This window comes from Gamsiella multidivaricata (assembly GCF_025024155.1).
Source record: "Gamsiella multidivaricata strain RSA 2152 chromosome Unknown BC939scaffold_25, whole genome shotgun sequence".
NCBI lineage: Eukaryota > Fungi > Mortierellomycota > Mortierellomycetes > Mortierellales > Mortierellaceae > Gamsiella > Gamsiella multidivaricata.
In genome coordinates this window covers 157,544-179,066 of record NW_026251733.1, presented here as the reverse complement: position 1 = coordinate 179,066, position 21,523 = coordinate 157,544, and the positions used below count along the sequence as shown (strand labels likewise).

Genomic DNA, 21,523 nt, shown 5'->3' with positions numbered 1-21,523 from the left:
GCATGTCCACAGCAACATCAAAAAACAATAACAACATCATTATCGGCGTTTTTTACAGGGTCGTTAAAGTGTATGTATTAAGTTCTATGCATTATGAGTAAGGGAGAGGGGGGGGAAATGTGTATTTCTATGTGTATGCTGAGATGTGTGGGTTTTTTTTCTTTGAAAAGAAAAAAGATGGACGGTATGTTAACTTGATAAATGACCTTGCCTAGTTCTCGAATCGACCTACGACAGGTGCGGATGCGAATCCGGCTGGCAAATTCCGTTGAGCTGGTGCGGACGAATTCGGCGAATGCGGCGGTGAAGTCATCCCCTCAGGCGCCTGCACAAACATCTGGGGCACCGACGCACTATGCTTCAACATCGATTGTGGTGTCGGCACCACTGTCACGGATGCTCGGCGTTCGGCACCCGACTGCAAATGTACGGATGAAGGTCTCGAAGGCGTTGAAGATGATCGCTGAGGTGCGCTTTTGATCTCGCCTGTTGCCGATGGCGCTGGAGACGAAGAGGACTGGTCCATGAAGGAATCCAGCGAGATCGAAGGCTCGTTGATCCCAATAACGGAAAAGGGCCGGGAGAAGTTAAAAGACGGCCGCGAGACCGAAATTGTCGGTAGTGGTCCTGACCGGGTCATCGACGATGATCCTGCTTCTGCTGCTGTTGATGCCGAATGTGTCGGTGGTGGAGGCGCCGGTCTGGATCCGAGCTGTTGCATCGACAGGGACTTGTGTAACACACCGCTGGACTGATCAAATGGTGGTCTGGGCGCGAACCCGTGCGACAATGTCGATTGCGACTGCGACATCCTCAAATTCAACTGCGCTTGGACAAAACCTGGCGTCGAAGAGGAGGAGTCTGGGGGTGTAACGATCACGGTGCTCGCCGGCAAGGACCCATACGACCCCGTCATCATATCTCCCTTCTGATTCATCTCAATCGCCACCCCGCCCTGGCTCTGAATCTCGTCCGCCCCATGCCGGAACGGATTCAACAACGAGCTATTATTGCTAACCTGACTCTGGTTCGGCTGCGAGTACGGCGAGAAGTGCGGCGATGGCAGCGGCGACGGGAATGGCGAGATCTCGTTCGCATACAACGCTGGTGGTGGTGTCGGCATATAGTGCGATCCAGTGAACTTTGAGGGCATCCTCCCGATCGTGCTTAACGACTCCTCGCCCGTGGAGTCCACATCTTCCTTAATCTTCTTCTCCGGCTTGTTGTTCTCGTTCTCGTCCTCATCATTGTCGGCATCGACTTTCGGAGACTTTGACGCCCAATTGAGGGTCGTCTTCGTCCAGCTATGGGCTGTCCGGACAATACAGCCGACAAGCGCAATTGCCATCACTCCTCCAGCGGCCATCATAATAATCAACACCGGACTCATCCCTTCCTTATGCGTCCCAAACGGATCGTCGCCCAAAGTGATCAGCGAATTCGCGCTCTGTGGCAGAGGTCTTCTCGTCGAGGTGATATTCACGCAGACATTTCTCTGGTTATCGCAGGTCCCCGCATAGCACGGTACCTGGTTTGAGCAATAATTCAAAAGACAAGTTTTCTCAACCCCGTATTCGTAGTCCCGACAGACATCGACATCTCGCTTTGTATTAAAGTTGCATCCGATAGTGTACATCCGTACGGGGGGCGGGGTCAAAGTGATGAAGGAGTTGGTGTTGGGCAGACATTGGCAGACCCGGTCAACGCAGGGGATGGAAGAGGGGCAGGGGTTGTCGTCGGAGCAGAAGAGGAAGTCTTTGATACACGAGCGCGAGTCGTAGATCGATTGGGAGGGATCGCAGGTTGGGAGGGTGCTGTTTTCGTTCTCGTTATCGGTGTTGTCGAGTAGAGGGAGCGATAGCTTGACCATGGCGAGATGACACCCAAAGGGAAGTACGATGGTTGAGAGTGCAGGGTGGAGAGGAGGGTTGTTGTGGGGATCGAATGGAATGGATCAGAAGGAAAGGGAGAGAGGAGGGTCGTTAAATAAAGGAGTGTGAGGAGAGAGACAGGGGCAGTTGTGCGGGGCGGTTGTGCGGAGCGGGTGTTTGGAGACAAATGTGTTTGTGCGAGGGTGTGCTTTTGTTGACACAGGGCTGGGACTGGTCAGAGCGTTGGAAATGAAAAGCACGTTGCTGGTACTCGCGACAGGAAAGTGGGTGGATGATGGGCGGTTGGCAGAGAAGGGCGAGGGGGAAGGGAGAAGGGAAGGGGACGTGAAGGAAAGGGGACGAAAAGGAAAGGCAGAGAGAAAGAAGGCGCCTACGGCCAACAAGCAAGGAAGAGAGAAAGAGGCAAGGGACAAACAACAGCGGCGGGGAGAGGGAATGATATGATATGGTGTATGAGTATAGGGATGTGGTTCCTGAAATGTGCGTGTGTGTGCCTGAAAAAGAAAAGAAACCGTCGGACTCAATCTATTCTTGTCACCAGAATGCAATATTGTAAATGGACAAAAAATAGACGTACCCAGTGCAGGGGTTTTTTTCTTTGAAGCTGATCCCTGCGGCGGAGGAACACATTTCACTCCCTCACCACAGAGAGGATACAAGAACGAGAGCAAAGACTGCTGGACAACTTGCATTTCAGAGAGCCCCTCCCTTCCCGCAACCCAAGGATGTGCTCGGTCGACTTTACCGGACTTGATTCGGCTCGACTCGACAGAGGAAAAGAAAATAAGAGAGCCAAGGGGAGGATCGTATTAGCAAAGACATAAACGAGTTTGTATACACACACATGTCCCACACCACACGACCTTACTCCATCCTCCCAACCTGCTTTAGACTACAGATGACGGCCCCAGTTTCGATATGAGGAAAGAATGCCAATGAAGGAACTGACGAATTATCTTTCCATCCACGCCTCTTTCTTCTCCCCTCTCTCTTTCTCTTTCTCTCTCTCTTTCTCTCACACATAAGGCGTTGGGATCTATTTAAAGTTTTATGATACCCAGAGGATGAGAGGAAGGATCAGAGTAGATCCGTTCAGCCTTTTCGTTCAATCTATGACGATGACTTCTTGGAATGAGAGCCATCTCTTCTTTTCTTCGCTTCTTCCCCATGCATTTCCCTACTGTACTGTACCCTATGGTGTGCAGAACATAGGCCTGTGAATTAGTCTACTGTGCGACCCATCTCCACATGGGCACATCATGTTGTTGGGTTACCATCAACAATGCGCACCCGACCTGCTCCAAAGAATGACACCAAAAAGTGAGGAGCCTGACTTGGTTTCGTTCATACATCTCCCTGTCATTATATAGCTCTAATTAAAGTCTATCTGCAACACGCGTTTTTTAAATCTGTGGAATGGGCTGAAGGAAAAAAAAAAAAAAAAAGCGCTGTCTCTCCATTCCCTTCTGCCTTCCATGTCCACTTCCTCTTCGTCTTTATTTGCCTGAATAGGAAAATCAGGTACAGTGTACTGTGAAGAACCATTGATTTTGAATCCGCATGAGGCCCATACAAAAACGAGTGTTAATTCTGACAAACTTAAACCGCTCTTTCTTCTCCGCCTCGCGTGAATTTATTGTCCATTATGATGTAGGGTGCTGTAATTTTTTCTTTTTTGTTCTTCTTCGCATACTATTATTTCCTAACACCGTTTCTTCAGGACCCGCTGCCGCCTCTCAGACTGCCTATGAATGATTTGCCGCCCGAGGATCCAAAGGTCTTGGCCGCAGATGCCAAACTGATCCTCGGCGTGCTCTGCGCCCTTTTCAGCTTCGCTGGATCAATTGTTGTATGTGGTATCATCGTCGGTGCCGCTGACGATGACGATCTTGAAGCCATGTGCTGAGAAACCGGCCCCGCTGTCGTCGGTGAATGCGGTACGCCATTACTACCACTATGCTGACTATTAAATGGCGAGTACGATGATGATGATGACGACGACGATCCGGGTGGATCTGCTGCAGACCCATTCGTATGATATCCGTTCGTGGATGCATACTGCGGTTGCCCTGATACTGCTGCTGCTACTGTTGCCGCCGCCGCAATCCCGTTCGTGTAAACGTACGACCCGCTCGTAATCTTCTGGCCGTTCAGCATATTGGGATCCTGGATATGCGTCGGACTCCGTGGCCCATTTGACAGATGCGCCGCTGCAACCGGTGTAGGTCCTGATGCTGTAGACGATCCGCTGTTGAAGAACGATCCAAGTCCTCCTCCGCCGTTCTGCATCTGCTGCCGGCTCGCCAATTGCTGATGGATCAGTTCCTGCTGCTGAGTGTGCGGCTGTAGCCCTCCAAAATGATCTAGATCGCCTGGTCCGAGTCCATTCAGGGGTGTTGGCATGCCATTGAGAGGAGTCTTCAATGAGAATGACTGATGTATCTGTTGCTGCGCCCATTGCCACGGTGCAATCGCGCTCATGTCCAGATCGCGTGCTTGATAGAAAAGTACGTATCCTGACCCCAGTTGCGAAGAGTCGCCAAAATATTTGTGAATATCAGACTCGTCAATCGTCTAGAAGGGATGCAAAAAATTTGAACTGTCAATGTTAGGCCCTTAGACATAAGCTGGTACCTGTTCTTCCCTCCCTCCCCACCCCCTAAAAAAAAATGCAGCCAAAATGTAACCTACCTCCACAGTTTCGTCGTCAAAGAGGAGCCAGCGGTCCTGGTGTTTCACAACAGCAACATAGTGTCCATGATGAGGGCCGCTTCCGACATGGACCACGAATGCGTTCAAATCATAAATCCTGTCAGGGTCTTCCATGTCATCAACAGTGTTAAAGAGTCGTAGTTCCATGGGAAATGATACGCGGTACGACAGCTTGACGTATTTCTGAAGTGTTTCCTGATACTTGAACCGCTTGAGGTGAAGAGACAGGACATTAGGCAGCACTTGAATCTTCATCCTGCAAACGTCAAAATAGAAAAAAACATTAGTATTGGCATAGATGCTTCCGAAGATTCGATTGAGAACATTAGTCAAGTATCAAATCCCTCACCTCTTTTCAGCCTCCTGTAGACCACAGCATTCATCGCAATAAAACTTGTCTTTGTGACAAAGCATCTCTGAAGCGGAAAACTGTCGCAAGCAGCTTGTCACAGATGAGTTTTGCTCAATATCCAGTGACAGATCCATGAATGACTCTGCCCTGTTCGTGGTCTAATAGGCACAGGAGAAGAAAAAGAAAAAGAAAAAAGTAGATGTTAGGTCCTGATATTATATATAAACGCCAATTTTGCATCACTCCACCCCGAGAACAGAAAATCTAGTAATGCAGTACCTTCTCGCAAGTGAGGCACTTGATCTCGTTCGTGAGCTGGCCCTCAAACAACTTCTGAACCCACATCTTCTCCTTCGGCTTCGCTATCGTACTCCCAGATTGTATCGAGGACCGATCGCCGATCGACTCTCCTCCATGGCTGTTGCCATGCGTGCTTCCTCCTGATGTCGAGGCCGTGTTAATGTCAGCGCCATTGATCCTGATTCTGACCTCATCCCCTCCTGTTAATGTCATAGAAACCTCCTCGGATGATCCTTTAGACTGAGCACCGATTGAGCCGTTCGATACACCATGGCCGTTCTGCGTGCTGTGCGTCCCATTGGCGGTCGCTTTGGGCATACTCTCCTCCAATTCCTTTTGACTTTTCTTGACATCCGCCTCAATGTCTTCTGAAATTGTGCTGAGAATGAACATTAAGAATTCGTGCGCATCCTGATGCATCGAGCTCCTGAATAGTTCTACCGCAGCAGCAAAAACATGGGTCAAAAAAAAAATTGGACGTTTAGCGTGCATAATCTGTCTTCTAATCCACACTAATCAATGCTGTGTGGACTATGACGACTAAACTCTCTCACGATCGTCTTCCCGAGAATTGTCGATCATACCATTTTCCTTCTTGACCTTGGCAACAAAAGCAGTTGGGGTAAAATATTGCGTCTTCTTAGAATGATTCTGGATTCGTTGGAATAGATCCTGCAGACAGAGAAACATCGATTCCTGGGGAGCGGAATCAGGGTCTGGTCCGCCACCGTTGGGTAAAAGCACTCCGACAATGTTTCGCTGCGTTGTCGAAGTTGGGCCTGCATTTCCTGATGGCCCATTACTACTAGAGTCCCGCTGATGGCTTCTGCTTGACGCGGGTGAGTGGGCAACATTGGGCGACATGAACGCAGATGAGTTAGATGTTCCTGAGGTGTGCTGCGGTGCGAAATATGAGGTGGGTCCACTGCCGTTACTAACTGCCGGCGTCATAGGGCTGAGTGGATAGTGTGAGACCATGGAGCCAGCTCCACTTTGGTAGTTCAGCACACATTCTCGAAAGGGTTTGCAGTAGTATAGGGCTTGTAAGATGGAGTTGCAATAACTAATGAATGAAACAAGCGATTGATGATATCAGTTAGTTGCTTAACGCAAACGATCCTAGCAGCTTTCTGCTCTTTTGTTTCAAAAAGCGACCGTAGACAGAAATAAAAGTGCGAGACTGGTGTGTTGTCCTTACCAAGTGTTGCCAAACTGTGTGCCGGAGGACGATCCAGGAGAGGAGTATGAAGATAGACGAAAGTGAGGGGAAAAAAAGGAGCGATGTTTTGTTAGCAGTCTATCCAACAAAGTTCCACAGAATCTGTTTTATTGAAGGTCCGTTGGGAAGTGAGGAAGCTGGCAATCGAGAGTATAGACCTTGCAGCCTTGCGATGAGCGACTTTGTATTCCATTGTCCGTGTTACTTTCGAGAATCAATCCTGTTTTTGTCATTGTTGCTGCTGCTGCTGCTCCATTGCTACATTGCTGGTCGAGTCAACTCTTAGCCTGCTGTTATCCCAGTTGCTGTTAAGCTGATATCAAGTTATTGTTGTTGGGGGTTGTCGAACATACACCACACAGTAAACAGATGCCAAGCAAAGTCAAACAGAGTTTTGTGCTGACCCAGAATCCATCCCATGGGTGTTGTTTCCCTGATTCATTCCAATTGCTGCTTGCGGCTTACATTCTCCAGACCTATAGGGATATCATTCACGACCGGCTTCTCTGGCTGGCTCTATTGATTCAACCAAGCAAAAAAAAAAAAAAAAACCCCCCCTCCACAGAATTAGTAAAGGCGTTCATGAGCACTTTCTCTTGTAGCCACAAAGAAGAGCATGACTGTGTCTGTGTGAGTGAGTCTACTACTCCTTTGCGCCATGCGCCATTGCAAGTTGCACAACACCATTCAGGGCGAGGGGTGGAGGCAGAGGCAGAATCCACCTGGCCAGGAGAAATAAATAAAATAGAATGTTTGTGTGATGCATCAAATGGAAGCTGCAACGGTGCGTGGATGAGGGGGAAGGAAAGTGTGGGCATTACTATCTACGGGACGTATGAACACAAAGGGAGAAGGAAAATGAAGTAAGAGGACTGGGGTTGCAGGTCGATTGGTGTTTGGGATGAGATGACCTACCACGCCCATCCACTTGAGAAGCGCCATGGTTGGATGGTTGGTTGGTCGGTTGGTTGGTCGGCTGGGATGGCTTTCTAGTAATCTCTTTTGTGGAGGATCGCAGGCGTTGGGAGTCAAGAGAAAGGGAGCTGTGGGGGATGGGTGGTGGTTGTAGAGTGGGGAAGAGGACGGTGGTGGCGGCGTTGAGTGGACGGACAGATAGAGAGGGGAGTGAGGAAGGAAGGAAGGATGGGCGTTGCACGCCAGCAAAAGACGGGACTGGCAAGAAGGGACTGGCAAGAAGGAACCCAGGACCACACCACAGAGGCCGACGGATTGTTAGGGGCGCAATCAACGGGCGTGGGGTTGCCGTGTGAGTGAGTGAGTGTGGTGTGGAGTGCGAGGGGAGGAAGAGAGAGAAGGAAAGGGAAGAGAGAGACATGCGGGCTGCAAGGGAAAGCGTGGTTGTTGCTGCGCTGCCCTGTGAAGAGCGGGTGTGGACAGCCAAAAAAAGCGTTCAAAGCTCGTTGGGAGTTTTTTTTATTTGCCCACGAGTCCTTAGAAAGACACACACCAGGGAGAGTTCGCCAGTGATGCAAGCGCCAATTGTATGGACTGTAGTTCGCCCGCAATAAAGACATCCAAACTATGTTTTTAGATTTCATTCATTCCCCCCCCCCCTCCGTTTTCTCTTCGATAGATAATAGATATCAAATGGCCAAAGATGGCGTGTATCGTGGGCGCACTCCATGTGGGTTACACCCGTCCACAATACCCATCAACTCAAGTCCGCAATTGCTACTCGAAGTTTGAACCTGTCCTGCTGACGGCCATCTTCCTAGCTATATTCCTTGACTAATCCTATTGCTGTCGGCTGCTTTCCCGAGCACGTTCCCTCTTCGTCTGTCCACGGGGAGACCAGTTTTTGTGGACAGATGTAGAGAGATAGGAACGATGCAGATGCGTGCGTCCTTCTTTTGTTTATTGTTTGTTCCTTGTCGTTTGTCGTTTGTTGTCGTTTCGTTGCTTTTGATATAGATATGGATATAGACATAGATATAGAATAAAGGACAAGCGAGTCGATACTATAACGGGAACACGACCCATCGACTTTTTTGTTCTCGTGTCGACTCCTTCGTGGCCACGCTCGCTCATATCAATGACACGCTGTACCGAGTTCATCCCTCCATTTACTCTATTCTTTTCTTTCGGATAGATGGTGCACCTTGAACACTCCGATCCGTGCATGTCTGTGTATGTAGTCTATGTGCGTCTGGAATGTGACAATTGGCCGTATGGCTCGTTTGGTGCAGAACTTTGTTGTCCATCCCCCCTAACCCTGCTGGTTATTGCTTGACAAGATATGTAATCAGGTAACGCACTCTACTATGTGCTTCTATGGAAGAAAAAAACAAACAAAAAGACAGCGAGGGAAGAAAAGAAAAAAAACAAAAGAAAAAAAACATGTACAAAGGTAAACTACATGATAATACACTTCTCGTCCTTGCCCTTCTCCTTCTTCGCATCAACCGGCACTCCCTCCAGACGCTCCGTCGCACGCTTGTCTCCCGCTGCTGCCGCCTTCTTGTACCATTCAACCGCCTCGTCCATGTCCTTGCGAGGACCAATGCCGACTTCCGTAAAGTACCCCATCGCATACAATGCCTTCGGCAGATTCTTATCCGCTGCCCTATTGGCCCAGATGTATGCCTCTGCATCCGACTGTGGTAACACCCCCTGGGATCCTACCAGGTACCATGCCGCAAGCGCAAAACATGACTCGGGATGCTCCTGCTGTGCAGCCAGCGTGTAATAATGAATCGACAGTCGCGGATCCTGTTTGCATCCCAACTTGCCATATTCCCAGCATTCTCCCAATCTGAACGCCGATGCCGCGTGTCCAAGCTCCGCGGCCTGTGAGTAGAGCGAGACAGAGTACTCGGGGTCGACAAACACAATATTCTCGATACCGCGCTCATGCAGCTGTGCCAACTCGTATAGTGCAAAGGGGAACTCGGGCGTAGCTGCCTGGGACGATCGCTTCAGCCACTTGACTCCATCGCGTGGCGATGGTGCTACGCCTAGTTCTCCATACAGTGTTACTACACCAAGTCGCCACATTGCTCCTGGATGATTAGCCGATGCAGCTTTCCTATTTTTTTTTTTTTTTTTTTTGGAACGAAAAAGATCGTATTAATGTCATGTAGATCCCCAGAGCGATCTTTCAATCTTTTGGAGAAATGCGTATTATTTGAGAGCGATGCTACCATAAAAAAGGTATTCATATTGAAAACGGTGTCGACAAAAGGTCCATGCGTCCGTGTTGGTATCGTGCCTAGTCATTTCCGGCGATGAGCAGATAGCGTTTCGCCAATCCTAATTGTAAAGCTGAGGCACGGTTTGCCACAAAGACATCGTGCCACATATCCACGCCATTTCCTTGGTAAATTATTAATTGCAAGCTCCTTCTCCTCCTTTTTAACGCTTTTTGTCGTCGCTCTTGAGTTGAAAATAAAAAACAAAATAGAACATGAAGCGATGATCCTCCCCCTCCAATGTGTCGAAAAAAACTCCTGCAGGGACCTGTACCTCTGCGTCACCATCATCAAAGGCTGTCGCTGGATCCATTCTCTTAGACCAGCTGGGCTGGTTGCTGTGATCTGCCCTATATTATCCTCTCTTGACTCCTGTGCTCCTGTCAGATCCGTCCCTCTTCAGTTAAGATCACCGACAGTCGAATCCCCCCGAAAAAGCGATAAATATAAATTGACAAGGCTGGAACTGATCCTAGAAAACTGAGACTGGGGGGGGGGGGGAGAGAGAGAGAGAGAAGGGAGAGGGGGATTTAGAAAAAAACGTGTTTTACCTGTAAAACTGTACAGCTCTGGCATTATCCTTGCGAGTCCCTAGTCCCTCGTCATAGCTTCGCCCTGTTCGGTACGCGGCATCAGGATGTCCATGTTTCGATGCCTGGACCCAAAGAGGGAAAGCTTTGTCAAAATCGGGCTTGCCCTTGGTAAATCCGGAGGCATAGCACTCTGCCAGGTAATGCTGTGATTCTGCGTGTCCACCCGTCGAGAGCTTGCGCAGGAGTTTCATAGCCTCATCAAAGAGCTCTGTCCGCGTCTGGAGATCCTCCAGCGTTTTGCCAGCGTCGATCATGAAGGCCGCAAACTCAAACTGCAGCTCCGGGTCATTGGTCTTTTTGGCGTTCTGGCGATAGAGCTCCAGTGTTTGTGTGTAGGATAGGAGGGTTGCTTTATGGCCTGGCTTGAGATGAGACTGGGACAGAACGGATTGGTCCTGTGCAAGTGAGGGATCGAGTGGTTGTTGCTGCCAGTCGATCGGGCCAGAGTTCATTTGTTGCTGGTACATCATCTCTTCGTATTGTTGTTGCTGCTGCTGCTGCATAAACAGCTGTTGTTCGTATTCGAATTGTTGTTGTTCCATCTGCAGCTGTGTCTCTGGGTCCAATGGACCATCGTCTTGCAGTTGCTGTTGGTCTTCTGATTGTTGCATCTGCGGTGACGGCTCCGCGGAGGGATCATTTTCTTGGGGCGTTGAGGCCGGACCGCTGTAGAAGTTTTGCTGCTGGTTCTGGTCATGGTCTTGATTCAGTGGTGGCGGTGGTGGTGATTGGTGAGTGTGCTCTTGAGAATTCAAGTGATCCTGTCCGAGTTGCGGATGCAGTGCTCCGTTTTGCATCGTTGGAGAGACACTGGCCGCCATGGAGCGAGAAGGGGGTGTGGGATGAGAGGAATGTGGAGTCAGGGGCGGAAGAATAGAGAGAAGAGAAAGGGAAGAAGAGAAGCGGAGTGGAGTGAGAGCGCGTTATAAAAAGAAACAACATTGCCCAAAGGAATGCGCACACATTCATGCACACACGTACACACACACTGTTGGAGGCATACTCCCTCATCCTCACTCCCAGCCGCCACTCGTCCTCACTCCCATCCTCACCCTCGCCCCAACTATCCTCACCTCCATATCCATCTCAACAAGAAATGGCCGACCTCTCCCCCTGGACCGTATCAGTTACCAACAGCCCCCATTGGCCAAGTGTTGTGTCTTTAGACAGATCAAAACAGATCACGGATGATCTATTGCTGTGCCTACGCGTCCTTTGTCCAGAACCAAGGTGGAGGTAGTCCCCCGGCTTATTCTGATGAGTGACAGAGCCACAAAAAAAAGGCAGTGGCAGCTGTTGTTCTCTCGTGTAGGTAAGCAGCGTCAAGAGGAAGGGGGGCCAAACCGGCCTTTGATTGCTGTATGCAAGTGTTTACGATTGTTGACCTGATAAAGGCAAGATCTTTCTTCCCTGTTTCTTTAATCGGAACTTCTTGGTGACACAAAAACAAAAATAACACATCCCTCAATCGGTAGATCTACACAGCAAAATGGATCCATTCAAGGCTGCTTGCGAATGTTCCCATTCCCTCTTGCCTAAAGAAAACAATATAGACTATATTCATATATACTACACAGCTCCAGCCATTGAACACCACGTCTGGAGTGGACAACGAACCGCCTGCTTCCACAACCACACAACCACACAACCACACGCTCGCTCGCCACACAATTCAAAGCGGAGAGCTCTAAGCGGAGTTCTGCCTTTATCTTCTCACGCGACTGCTGGGGTTCCTTTCAATTCATTTCTGCATCCGCATAAAAAATAAAATAGACTAGATTTATCTTTTTATTATTAGATTCCGAGGACGCTGATGCAGAGAAACTATGCAGTCGGCTTTGCGGACTGAGGTCTCGATCCAAAGATCGTGCTGCCCACTCGGATATTAGTCGATCCTTGAAGCAAAGCGCGCCGAAAGTCATCGCTCATTCCCTAAGATCCGTCATATCATTGTTTTATAGTTAGACACCAAGTATCAGGCAAAGATGAAGGCCGTAATCACACCCTTCCTTAAGATAAAACATGATGGATCCAGAGATAAAATGATGGGTCCAAAGCGAATAGAACAAAAAAAAAAAGAGGTTTACTTACCATACTGAGATCCAGATCGGCGATCTTCAGTGTCTCCTCAATTGCTGTTTTGCATTGATTCAAAGTCTTGAAATCCGGATTCTCCCCGTTATCCAGATCAGGATTTGGCGAGCCGATCGTCATCAGCCCCGCAAGTTTAAGATGAAGACACGATGAGACAACGTGCTGTGCGACTTCTAAAACTTTGCTCGGTTCCATTCCACTCTTGGCTAACAAAAGTACAAAAAAAAAAAAAAGCGGTTAGAGCTCTGATATACGTTCGGAACTCATATTTTCCTCGATTCGCGGTATACATACATTCTTCACCACTAGTGTTCACTTGCAAAAAGATCCGAAGGGGCTCCGGTCTAGAAGCAGAGGCACAGGCTTTATCCAACATTGAAGCCTTCTTGATGTTATCGATCGTCTCTACTACAAAAAGATTAGGGATCGCTAGCATGTTGCAAAAAAAAAAAGAACAAGTCCAGGACAAAAGAAAATATAGATGTTATTTAATAAAAAAAAATGTAACATCTGAACATTCATTTGCTCCAGGATGATATGATGATGATATGATGATGATAATGTCCATGATACGCGTCAAAAACCTCATACCAGCTACGGCCTTGCACTTGTTCGACTGCAGTGTCCCGATAAAATGCCATTGGATGTCACCTGGCAGCTAGGTCCGAGTCGAAAGAACGTTTGCCGAGATGAGTTACTAGTTCTATGAATTTGTCAAGAGAATTAACCATGGGTTTTGAAAATAGATAAAGAGGCAGTCCATACCTTCGAGCTTTTATCTTCCAGTTCTTGAACCTAGGACATCCAAAAAAAAAAAGAAAAAAAAAAGTGCATTGACTGAAATTTAGGAGATGATGTCCACTACACGATCAAATTGAACTGCAGTAAAGGTCCTATGAACTGTATAATTTTTCATACATAGTTTTCTCCGAAATGGCGTTGTCCGGTCTTCTCATACGTGGCAAAGATATCCGATGCGGGCTTGTACTTGCTGACCGCCACCAAACGCGCCTACATTTTTTTTTTTTATGAAACATCCGGATCAGTATCATGCCTTGAAAGGACCATGTTGCCCATCCAATGAAAATATCCACACAAGGGCGACCGGCGTATCAAATGAATTTCCTGAGGATTTACCTTGGGAGCAGCATCGCCCATGCTCTTCAGAGTTTCCTCCATCTGCGACTGGACATTCGCCAGATTGTCGGCCAGCTCCTGTGCGCGCTCAGAGGTATAAGTAAGACTCATTTCTACGGAATTTGTATGTCGAGAGGAGAAGCGAAGAGGGGTGAGGGATCTGGTCGTCGAACGAGGGATCGCTGCGGTGATTTGATGGAGACAAAGCGACATGAATTATAGGAGAGGGGTGTGTGTGTGTGATCGTTCAAGGGTTGTCATCCGTGGGCTAGTTCCTATCCTGCAACAGAGAGCAGCAGTCACCTACCGAGACGAGAGCACGTTTCGGTGCGTAGGGGTCAAGGAAGGCCGTGCGCAGGCTGATCCCAGTTATCTCCAGCCCATGGTAAAGTCGGGTCGTTGTAACGATTGATACATTGTCTTTACGAACACTGATAAATTATCACTCAATCTCTTCTAAAAACTGATCACCCACGAGCACAGCGCGCGCAAGCATTCGACCGATGCCTGTCTATATAAACCACCGCAAGACCCGTCCATCCTCAGATCCGCAAGAGCCTCACCCGCCATCTCTACCACCATGTCCCGCGCACTCCTCTACCCACTCCTCGTGGCAGCAACAGCTTTACTCCTTGCCAGCCAAATCTCCGCGGCACCCCAGTACCTCCTCAGCAATCTCGATCTTGCAGACCCCGCCGCCATTCATAACGCGCCTGCATCTTCCATATATGCTGACAACGTACCTTCCGCTTCCTCACCCATCCCCACTGTCGCGAGTCAAGTCCTACCCAAACAATCCATCTCACTCGGAAGCGAGACCAATATCATCCCCACCACAGGTGTTTTTCCGAATCTTGTTTTCCAACCTGCCATCCAGCTCTATGACCCGATCGTGAGCGACTTCCAGACTTATGGGATGAATGTTCTTGGTGGTCCAAACGGTCCTCTTGGTTTTGAGGCTGGCATTTTCCCAGGCGCTAACGCTGTCGCACCTTTTACAGGCGGACCTGCTTCTGGACTTGTTGAATCTGCTCCCGGATTTGAAGCTCCCGCCGAATTCCTACCTGGAACCATTGGATCTCTCGCCAAACGCCAACTCGTCCCAACCATCCCCGCCGTCCCCGGTCCCGCAGGCCGTAGTGCCAGCCCTCCAAACATCATCTCTGGCGCACCGAATGACATCTCCACCGACACCTTGATCCAGCCAATCGTCAATATCCAACCGCATGCTCTGCAGCCCGTACCAGTCCCTGTGAGCACCCCATATAATGTGCCTGTTCCCGTCGGCGTCCCGGTATCAAGTCCTGGAGCAGGCTTCCGTGGCGACGAAGTCCTTGGAAACACGTGCGATTGGTACGATTATGGCAGCGAAGGGGGTTGCGGTTGGGGCGACTGGGGCGACTGGGAAGATTGGGAATGCTAGTCTGACAAAGGGTCACTTGACAGACGCTGGTCATACATGGTATTCATCCCAACATGCTATCCTGCATCCACACGCATCTTTGCTTGCTTTTTTTGTAGATCGATAGTAACAACGCGTCGGTCGCAGAACGTATAGTTTTTAAAAACAGCAAATAAACATGCACATCGCGCAGGACAACCCTTGCGTCATAATTCTATTCAAGAACCGTAGCGCTGTGCTGGATCTCCATTGTCCTTCCTCTAAAGATTTCATCGCCCAAGCCAGAATCTATATCGACCTTTTCTTTGAACTCTTCCTGCGATGATTCTTCGTCCGACTGGAACAGAGCGTCCACGTCACCAGTGCGCCTTCTCCGCGTCGACAATCGATTCGTGAGCACGGCATCTCCTTCCTCATACGGACTGACGCCATCAAGGACTGTCGAAAACGAATGTAGCGAGGGCGATCGCGACATTTTTGAAAGAACGAAATCCAGCTTTGGGTCGACCCGCTTCGTCCTGTCTAATGTCCATCGCTGTAACCACCGTGGGACGCTGTTAAACATGACCACACGACCATCTTCCTCGACTTGAGACTAAAAAAAAGAAAAGAAAAAAGTGAGTGTCGCCCAAGGCGAAGAAAAGTTTTGTCAAGCTAACGAAGAACAGCAAATAAGCTGTCTCAACACGCATGCCAAACACCATTACCTGATCATTAAAGAGCCTTGCAAACTGGCTGCTGCCCTCGATCGCGATCCGGGCTGCCGGATATCGCTTCTCAAAGTATGTCTGGAACATCTCCCCGAGGTCATCCATAGATGAATAAGAGGGCAGATCATGGATCAGATTGACGAGACATGCGCCGTCGAAGATCGCATTGACCACTCCTATTGCAGTTGCATGTAGACTGTTAGTTATACCTTTCTCCCAATCCGCTGCGACGAGCTGTGTTCAATATGACCATCCTGCTCAAAGGCTTGCCTTGTCTAAAGAGCATAAATGTGATGCCCAATAGGATCAAGTTGAGAATGGTTAACAAAAGTTCGACCTTATCAGATATAAAAATATAACATAGCAGCTGCAACTGTGGCAACTTACCCTCCAAATGGGACGCTCTGAATAAGTTCGCAAATACAGCAGCGCAGTTGGAGAGGGAATAAAGAGATGTTATCATCTGGGCTTCAATGTTACTCTTAACCCTTTTTGTTCTCATCTCTGAAGAATGTTTACCTTGTGGCACGCTGGTAACAGGGGAAAAAAAGGAGATAATAAAAAAGTTAGAGAGGCTAGTTAACCAGACCGTTCAGAACTGCCTGCAACGACAATGGATAACCATTCGCACGTTAAACATCATTACCATCACCAATGAGTACTGTGCGCCCACCATACCACGTCCGGAACCCCTTCTCTTCAAACATAACCCTCGAGATCAAATGCTTCGGTGTCCTGTCAATCAGATCCCCATAGGTCCCATATCCAAAGGGATTGGGCTTGGTCCGCATATAGTCACAAATCTCCTCGATTGACTCGCTTTCGGCCTCTCCCCAATCAGGAAATCGCGAGTTTTGGTGCGCTTTGAGTCCGAACGATGTGGTTGCCTCCTCCTGACTCTCACTCCAAAATGACGACCCGTTCAAAGCATCGCTGCGACCACCAATCGACCATGCGACCCTGTTGTCGGTCAACGGCACCATCCACATCTTGTTATGGCATAGGTCGAAAATAAATGAAAAAAGGGACACAAATGGTTTCAGTAAGCGTTGACGGGTGGTACACAATTAAACGATCAAGCTCAGAAATAGCAGAAGAGAGCTCGTTCATTTTCTATCCTTACCGTATAAGCCCTATCCCGTCCTCCAAGGACAATCCTGAACTGGCACACATCTTCCTTCAACATTGGATACTCCAGTGGGTTCAATGGCGATGTAATCCCGACCACTACGACCTGATCCAGTTTAATGGGACTGAAGTCCTGTCTTGGCAAATTTCCATGAGCTCTCAAGTCCTTGTACAACGACTGTCGCACTGCCGAATACGCCCCATCGGCTCCAATGAGGATATCGCCGTGGTAGATGGTTGAGTCTGCACAGTGACAGGAGACACCGAAGTCATCCTGTGTTGTCGATACAATGCGCTTCCCTGTCAGGATCTTTTCTGGTGGCACATGAGATAAGAGGATCTCGTGCAGGTCGGGTCTTGCTAGTACCATGCCGTAAAATGAATAGCTATAAAAATTCATTTGAGAGGCCCACGTTTTGTTCAGAAAGGAGTCAAGTGGTAGGACAATCGATTTGCATCAAAGGGTCTGTTTCAAACATAGACGCTTACTCGAGCTGGCCGTATGCAAAGTCGACTGTACCCAGATCAGAGCCATCTTCGCGCTTGATGCTGAAATGGCTCATGGGCTTGCTTGCTTTCTCGATCTCTGACCAGATACCGAGCTGCTTGAGAAGTGGGATGACTGAAGCATGCAGGGAGATGGCACTGCCTATAGGATTCAAAAATGTGGATCGTTCGAGGATCAGGTAGTCGACCTTTTTGTGTTCCGGCAGACGCTCGAGCATGACGGCCATAGCCAGGCCACCGAGACCGCCACCTGCAATTAGGATCTGCAACCTTGACATTGTATGTGGATGGAATGAATGATATGCTATGCTATGCTATGCTATGCTGTGGTATGCTCTGAAATGAAATGAATGTGCGGTTGAAGAAGTGAGGGGGTGCTGTGGAGGATGGGATAATCGGAAATGGTGGCGTGTGATAAATCTCGTCTTTTTATGGGGTATCGAATGAAGAGGAAAAAAGAGGGGGTGGAACGAATGGATGGGATGGTGGCGTAAAAGAAAGAGAGAAAGAGAGGAAAGGAGAGGAGAAGAGAAGAAGAGAAGAAGATGGCTCGGAAGTACAGGCGAAGGAGGGACAACAAAGGGCGGTCGGAACGACAAAGGGAACTACGGAACTAAGGAACAAAGGGACGGCTTGCTGGCTGGGAAGGTCAGGAAGATGCATGTGTGCATTCTTCATTGACGCATAGTCTAGTCTGCATCAGCAGCTCACCCTCACTCCCACCCTTCACTCTCTCGCTCAAACACCAAAAAAGATTAATAAACATCGCTGCCAGTGTCATACCAAGTACGCAAGTACGCCCATAATCTGTTTGTTTGTTTGTTTTGTTCTTCCACTTCCACTTCCACTTCTCTATACGGACACGCCCTATACCCGTGGAAAGAATTAAAGCTGGCTTGTTTTGTGCTCAGTAAAGCGTGAAGCTCAGTGAAACATTTTTTGTTTTTTGTTTTTTTTTTCCCTCTACGTTGTCATTGCAAATGGGTATGCCATGCACTCCCTTTCCTTGCGAGCAAACATCTCCCACGTTATATTCCGATAGGACTAGCTGCACCATTTCGCCTCTCTGCCGTGTTTATGCGCATGTACTCGAACATGTGTATCTCACTGTCTCTCGGCCAATTGCTGTCCTTACCAGGGGGCCGCTGTCTTCGTGACGCGTTAAAATGCCACAGCGATCGACGCGATTGTTCTTCATGTCTGTGCGCAAATGGTATTTACAGAATCTTTCTGTTTATTATGAAAATGAAAATGAACAGATCAAGCGGGATATACAAAGATGGATAGCAAGGACCAATGGCTTCGGAAAAAAAAAAGAACCTCCAGCAGGAACACTTCCCGACACGGTCTTTCTCCTCGTCATATCAACTACCACGTCTCTCTCATTCTTTTTTTTTTTTCTTTTTTTTGTCCTTCATTTCAATTTCTTGTGTAGAGTGACCAGCAGCTCCGTTTTGTTGTTATTGTTGTGGTTATTTAGTTCATGTCAACGACCTGTCTCTTCAACTTCTGGGCAGGGACAGTGACGGTGATGGGCTTTCTGGCATCAAAGTACTTCTTGCCCCAGTCGCCACCCGAGACAGCCCTCTCGGGAATGAGTGGGCTCGAGGGACCATAGTTGGCAAAGAGGGGAGCAACACCCGAGAGCGAACCGCCGTTCGTGCCCTGGATGACGACGTCAGCACAGCTCGAGTACAATTCACGGTTGCCCTCGTTGTTGTTCCAAATCCAGTTCAGGATGGCCTTGCCCGTAGGGGCGTTGGCGGGGATCGTCACTGGCACAGTGTAAGTGCTACTAGCGGGGGCGCTGGCAAGGCAGTTCTGGAACTGGTCTTGGATGACCTGTGAGAGGATATCGAACAAGATGAGCGAGAGTGAGTAAGCACTCATGGGGATATATTAAACATGACTAAGAAATGTAGTTTGCTTTGATGACTTACAACCCAGGTGGAGCCGTTGTCGTAGGAAAGGGCCCATTGGCAGCTAATGTAATACAAGGCACGCGTTTAAATGACGAGCGATTTAGATTACTGGTATCATGAATGGTTATATGTTGCGGCGCCTATCTTCCAGGTTCCGTACCTTCCTCCGTTGTGGTTCACATCAACATCCATCTTGGTCTGGACGGTCTGACCAGCAGTGAAGGTGGGGCGGACTCCAGCGAACGAGCTGGGGTGCTTGCAAATGGGGTCGCTGATACTATCCTGAAATCACATAAAAGGAATAACGAGGCGTGATGAATAACACCTCTATCATTGCCATCACAGTCCTTAAAGCTGAGAGTGCTGATGCCACTACTTACGTGGGTACCAAGAGGAGACTGGACATCGTAGTCGACCAAGTTCCACTCGTTATCCTTGGGCTGAGGGCACTCGGAGTAAGGACCGCGACGAGGGCATGGGTATCTGAAGGAGATGTGGGCATCCGAGAGCATGGCCATGGAGGAGAGGGCCAAGATGGCGGCGGAAACGAGCAGCTTCATGATGATTATAATTGAAGTAGTGAGGTGAACTAGTAGGAGTGGAGTGTGTGTGTCTGAGGTTAAGTGAAGCGGAAAGTATGTGGAACCCTCTGCGTTTTATACGCGAAAACATCTTAAATACCAATATCCCTCGTTCAGTTCGAGACTACCGTAGCTCAGGTACATTCTCAGACCATGCAATGTAATAAGATGAAGTTGAAAATCTATTGTACAAATGAAGAACGAACCTCAACAGATGGCTGAGTGGATGGTATCTAATGATGAGCCATATTAACTAGCCGTTTGTTGTCTCTGTGGATGTCCAAGGGATAAAAAACCAATCGTGCATAATCAATTGTTTTGTTTCTCAGCTATATCGTCAGAGGCCGTTTGCGTTGCTGCCATGAATCCCATGGTGAGATGAAAGTAAACAAATCGACCAAATAAACAAACATGCCCCGAGATAATGCATCCAGGAGACCAACGTTGATGATAGTTTATCTGTCTGCCATCAAGGACACAATAGAAGACAGTTCATTTTGGTCAAGATCCACTCGGCGTACCTGAATCTTCGTTATATCAGCACACTGGACCTTTCCCTGCCATGTAAAGGTAGTCCCACTTGCGGAATAATAACGCGAGTGTGCATGGCTCTCAGTCTCGGACTCATTTCTAGAGTGGAAATGTAATGTACATGCCGCACCATGCAGTGTAACAAAAAAAGGGACGCTAGTAGAACGCGGTCTACGGTCCGTAGTCCATTACAATAATCTGCGCCAATTACGTTGAGCTCTTTCACCGGATTGTTGCGAATTTTTTTTGTCTATGTTTGTGTTACAGACATGCCCCCTGGTCTATTCTCCACAGATGCCGTTTCTCAAATTTCACTACCCGCTCAATGTTCATTCATCTCTGATTGGATCCATCGAACGCGATTAGATCGCGATCGTAAGCCGCCTCCTCTTTTGTGTCTCTTTGAGCCGTGGGATACACAAAGTGCTGAAATAGAGGGACAGACGGCAAAGGCAGGGTCCATGCTGCTGTTTTGTTTATCCTGTCTGCTGCGAGTGCGCTTCATTCAGGCAAGCAGGTCCATTGAAGTAAACGAAAAGTTTGATCGTTATCGTGTGCTCGATTGTTACAATCAGAATCGACTGCGATCAGTCTCCCATGTCATACACGCGCCATGACCGGGGAGGAGGGGGAGGGCTCTCAGTAAGAACTACGGAATACAAAGTTCCTTGGTAATCGATAGAGAGGAGGCTATAGACTAGCATAATCTCAAACAGAAATGCTAAAATATAACCCCAGCTGCATTTAATCCTCAGTAACAGTTTATCATCCTTGCTATTGCATGGAGCTTAGTAAATTAGTGTTTTGGGTATGGGAAGATACTTGGGCCGCTAACAGAAGATCATATAGATGCATTCCACATGAAGTGCGGAAATGCTTGTTGACGGCAAAAAGGAATAATGTTGTGCTTGAGCTAAGGAGGAAAGCAGCCAAGTCTAAAGGGCATGTATGCTCCTGAAGTTTTCAACAGAGCATTTTTCTTTATTTCGCGCATGCATTGGGTTGGACGATCGATAGGGGCATTACTTCTAGCCTGCAACCCAAAAATGGGCAAGAAGCGGCCTCTGGCGACATTTAGCGTGCTCGTCTTGTTTGAATAAAACCCTTACAGGTGCACGCATTTTATCTTTTTCGCTGTCATGGATCCCAAACATGACCCATGGTCGTACTTTTCCGTGTTATCTGCATCCATCTCAACTCTTTGTTGTAAGGAATGGCACACGGAAAATCCGAT

The 21,523-nt window shown here is 48.4% G+C and overlaps 8 protein-coding genes across 8 annotated transcripts; 1 reads left to right on the top strand and 7 right to left on the bottom strand.

The window, feature by feature from the left end:
- Window positions 1-23: 23 nt before the first annotated feature.
- BC939DRAFT_127461 (uncharacterized protein) lies at window positions 24-1,995 on the bottom strand. The gene has a single exon (XM_051550041.1). The coding sequence runs from the start codon at window positions 1,868-1,870 to the stop codon at window positions 212-214; it is 1,659 nt and encodes a 552-aa protein (XP_051413236.1). The 5' UTR covers window positions 1,871-1,995; the 3' UTR covers window positions 24-211.
- A 1,480-nt stretch (window positions 1,996-3,475) lies between these two features.
- On the bottom strand, window positions 3,476-7,883 carry BC939DRAFT_448487 (uncharacterized protein). The gene is made up of 8 exons (XM_051555234.1): window positions 7,391-7,883; window positions 6,941-6,991; window positions 6,455-6,468; window positions 5,841-6,319; window positions 5,236-5,693; window positions 4,954-5,114; window positions 4,584-4,860; window positions 3,476-4,466 (listed from the first exon to the last, which is right to left on the bottom strand). The coding sequence occupies exons 1-8, from the start codon at window positions 7,415-7,417 to the stop codon at window positions 3,609-3,611; spliced, it is 2,325 nt and encodes a 774-aa protein (XP_051413235.1). The 5' UTR covers window positions 7,418-7,883; the 3' UTR covers window positions 3,476-3,608.
- A 965-nt stretch (window positions 7,884-8,848) lies between these two features.
- Window positions 8,849-10,729, bottom strand: BC939DRAFT_396038 (HCP-like protein; the record flags this gene model as incomplete). Its single annotated transcript, XM_051552260.1, has 2 exons — window positions 8,849-9,521; window positions 10,236-10,729. 2 exons carry the CDS (start codon window positions 10,727-10,729, stop codon window positions 8,849-8,851), a joined length of 1,167 nt encoding a protein of 388 aa, XP_051413234.1.
- A 1,306-nt stretch (window positions 10,730-12,035) lies between these two features.
- Window positions 12,036-13,799, bottom strand: BC939DRAFT_448475 (uncharacterized protein). Its single transcript, XM_051555233.1, has 7 exons — window positions 13,509-13,799; window positions 13,290-13,382; window positions 13,137-13,166; window positions 12,963-13,029; window positions 12,666-12,800; window positions 12,369-12,577; window positions 12,036-12,209 (listed from the first exon to the last, which is right to left on the bottom strand). The coding sequence occupies exons 1-7, from the start codon at window positions 13,719-13,721 to the stop codon at window positions 12,102-12,104; spliced, it is 855 nt and encodes a 284-aa protein (XP_051413233.1). The 5' UTR covers window positions 13,722-13,799; the 3' UTR covers window positions 12,036-12,101.
- Window positions 13,800-14,088: 289 nt separating this feature from the next.
- BC939DRAFT_502248 (uncharacterized protein) lies at window positions 14,089-14,931 on the top strand (the record flags this gene model as incomplete). The annotated part of the gene is made up of 1 exon (XM_051560265.1): window positions 14,089-14,931. The coding sequence occupies one exon, from the start codon at window positions 14,089-14,091 to the stop codon at window positions 14,929-14,931; it is 843 nt and encodes a 280-aa protein (XP_051413232.1).
- A 96-nt stretch (window positions 14,932-15,027) lies between these two features.
- On the bottom strand, window positions 15,028-15,875 carry BC939DRAFT_127293 (uncharacterized protein). The gene is made up of 2 exons (XM_051550040.1): window positions 15,618-15,875; window positions 15,028-15,505 (listed from the first exon to the last, which is right to left on the bottom strand). Exons 1-2 carry the CDS (start codon window positions 15,723-15,725, stop codon window positions 15,125-15,127), a joined length of 489 nt encoding a protein of 162 aa, XP_051413231.1. The 5' UTR covers window positions 15,726-15,875; the 3' UTR covers window positions 15,028-15,124.
- On the bottom strand, window positions 15,320-17,632 carry BC939DRAFT_127218 (uncharacterized protein). The gene is made up of 7 exons (XM_051550039.1): window positions 17,238-17,632; window positions 16,744-17,134; window positions 16,267-16,609; window positions 16,140-16,150; window positions 16,008-16,024; window positions 15,618-15,895; window positions 15,320-15,505 (listed from the first exon to the last, which is right to left on the bottom strand). Exons 1-6 carry the CDS (start codon window positions 17,531-17,533, stop codon window positions 15,820-15,822), a joined length of 1,134 nt encoding a protein of 377 aa, XP_051413230.1. The 5' UTR covers window positions 17,534-17,632; the 3' UTR covers window positions 15,320-15,505; window positions 15,618-15,819.
- Window positions 17,633-18,589: 957 nt separating this feature from the next.
- Window positions 18,590-19,789, bottom strand: BC939DRAFT_448472 (uncharacterized protein). The gene is made up of 4 exons (XM_051555232.1): window positions 19,558-19,789; window positions 19,338-19,459; window positions 19,196-19,238; window positions 18,590-19,097 (listed from the first exon to the last, which is right to left on the bottom strand). The coding sequence occupies exons 1-4, from the start codon at window positions 19,735-19,737 to the stop codon at window positions 18,732-18,734; spliced, it is 711 nt and encodes a 236-aa protein (XP_051413229.1). The 5' UTR covers window positions 19,738-19,789; the 3' UTR covers window positions 18,590-18,731.
- Window positions 19,790-21,523: the final 1,734 nt, after the last annotated feature.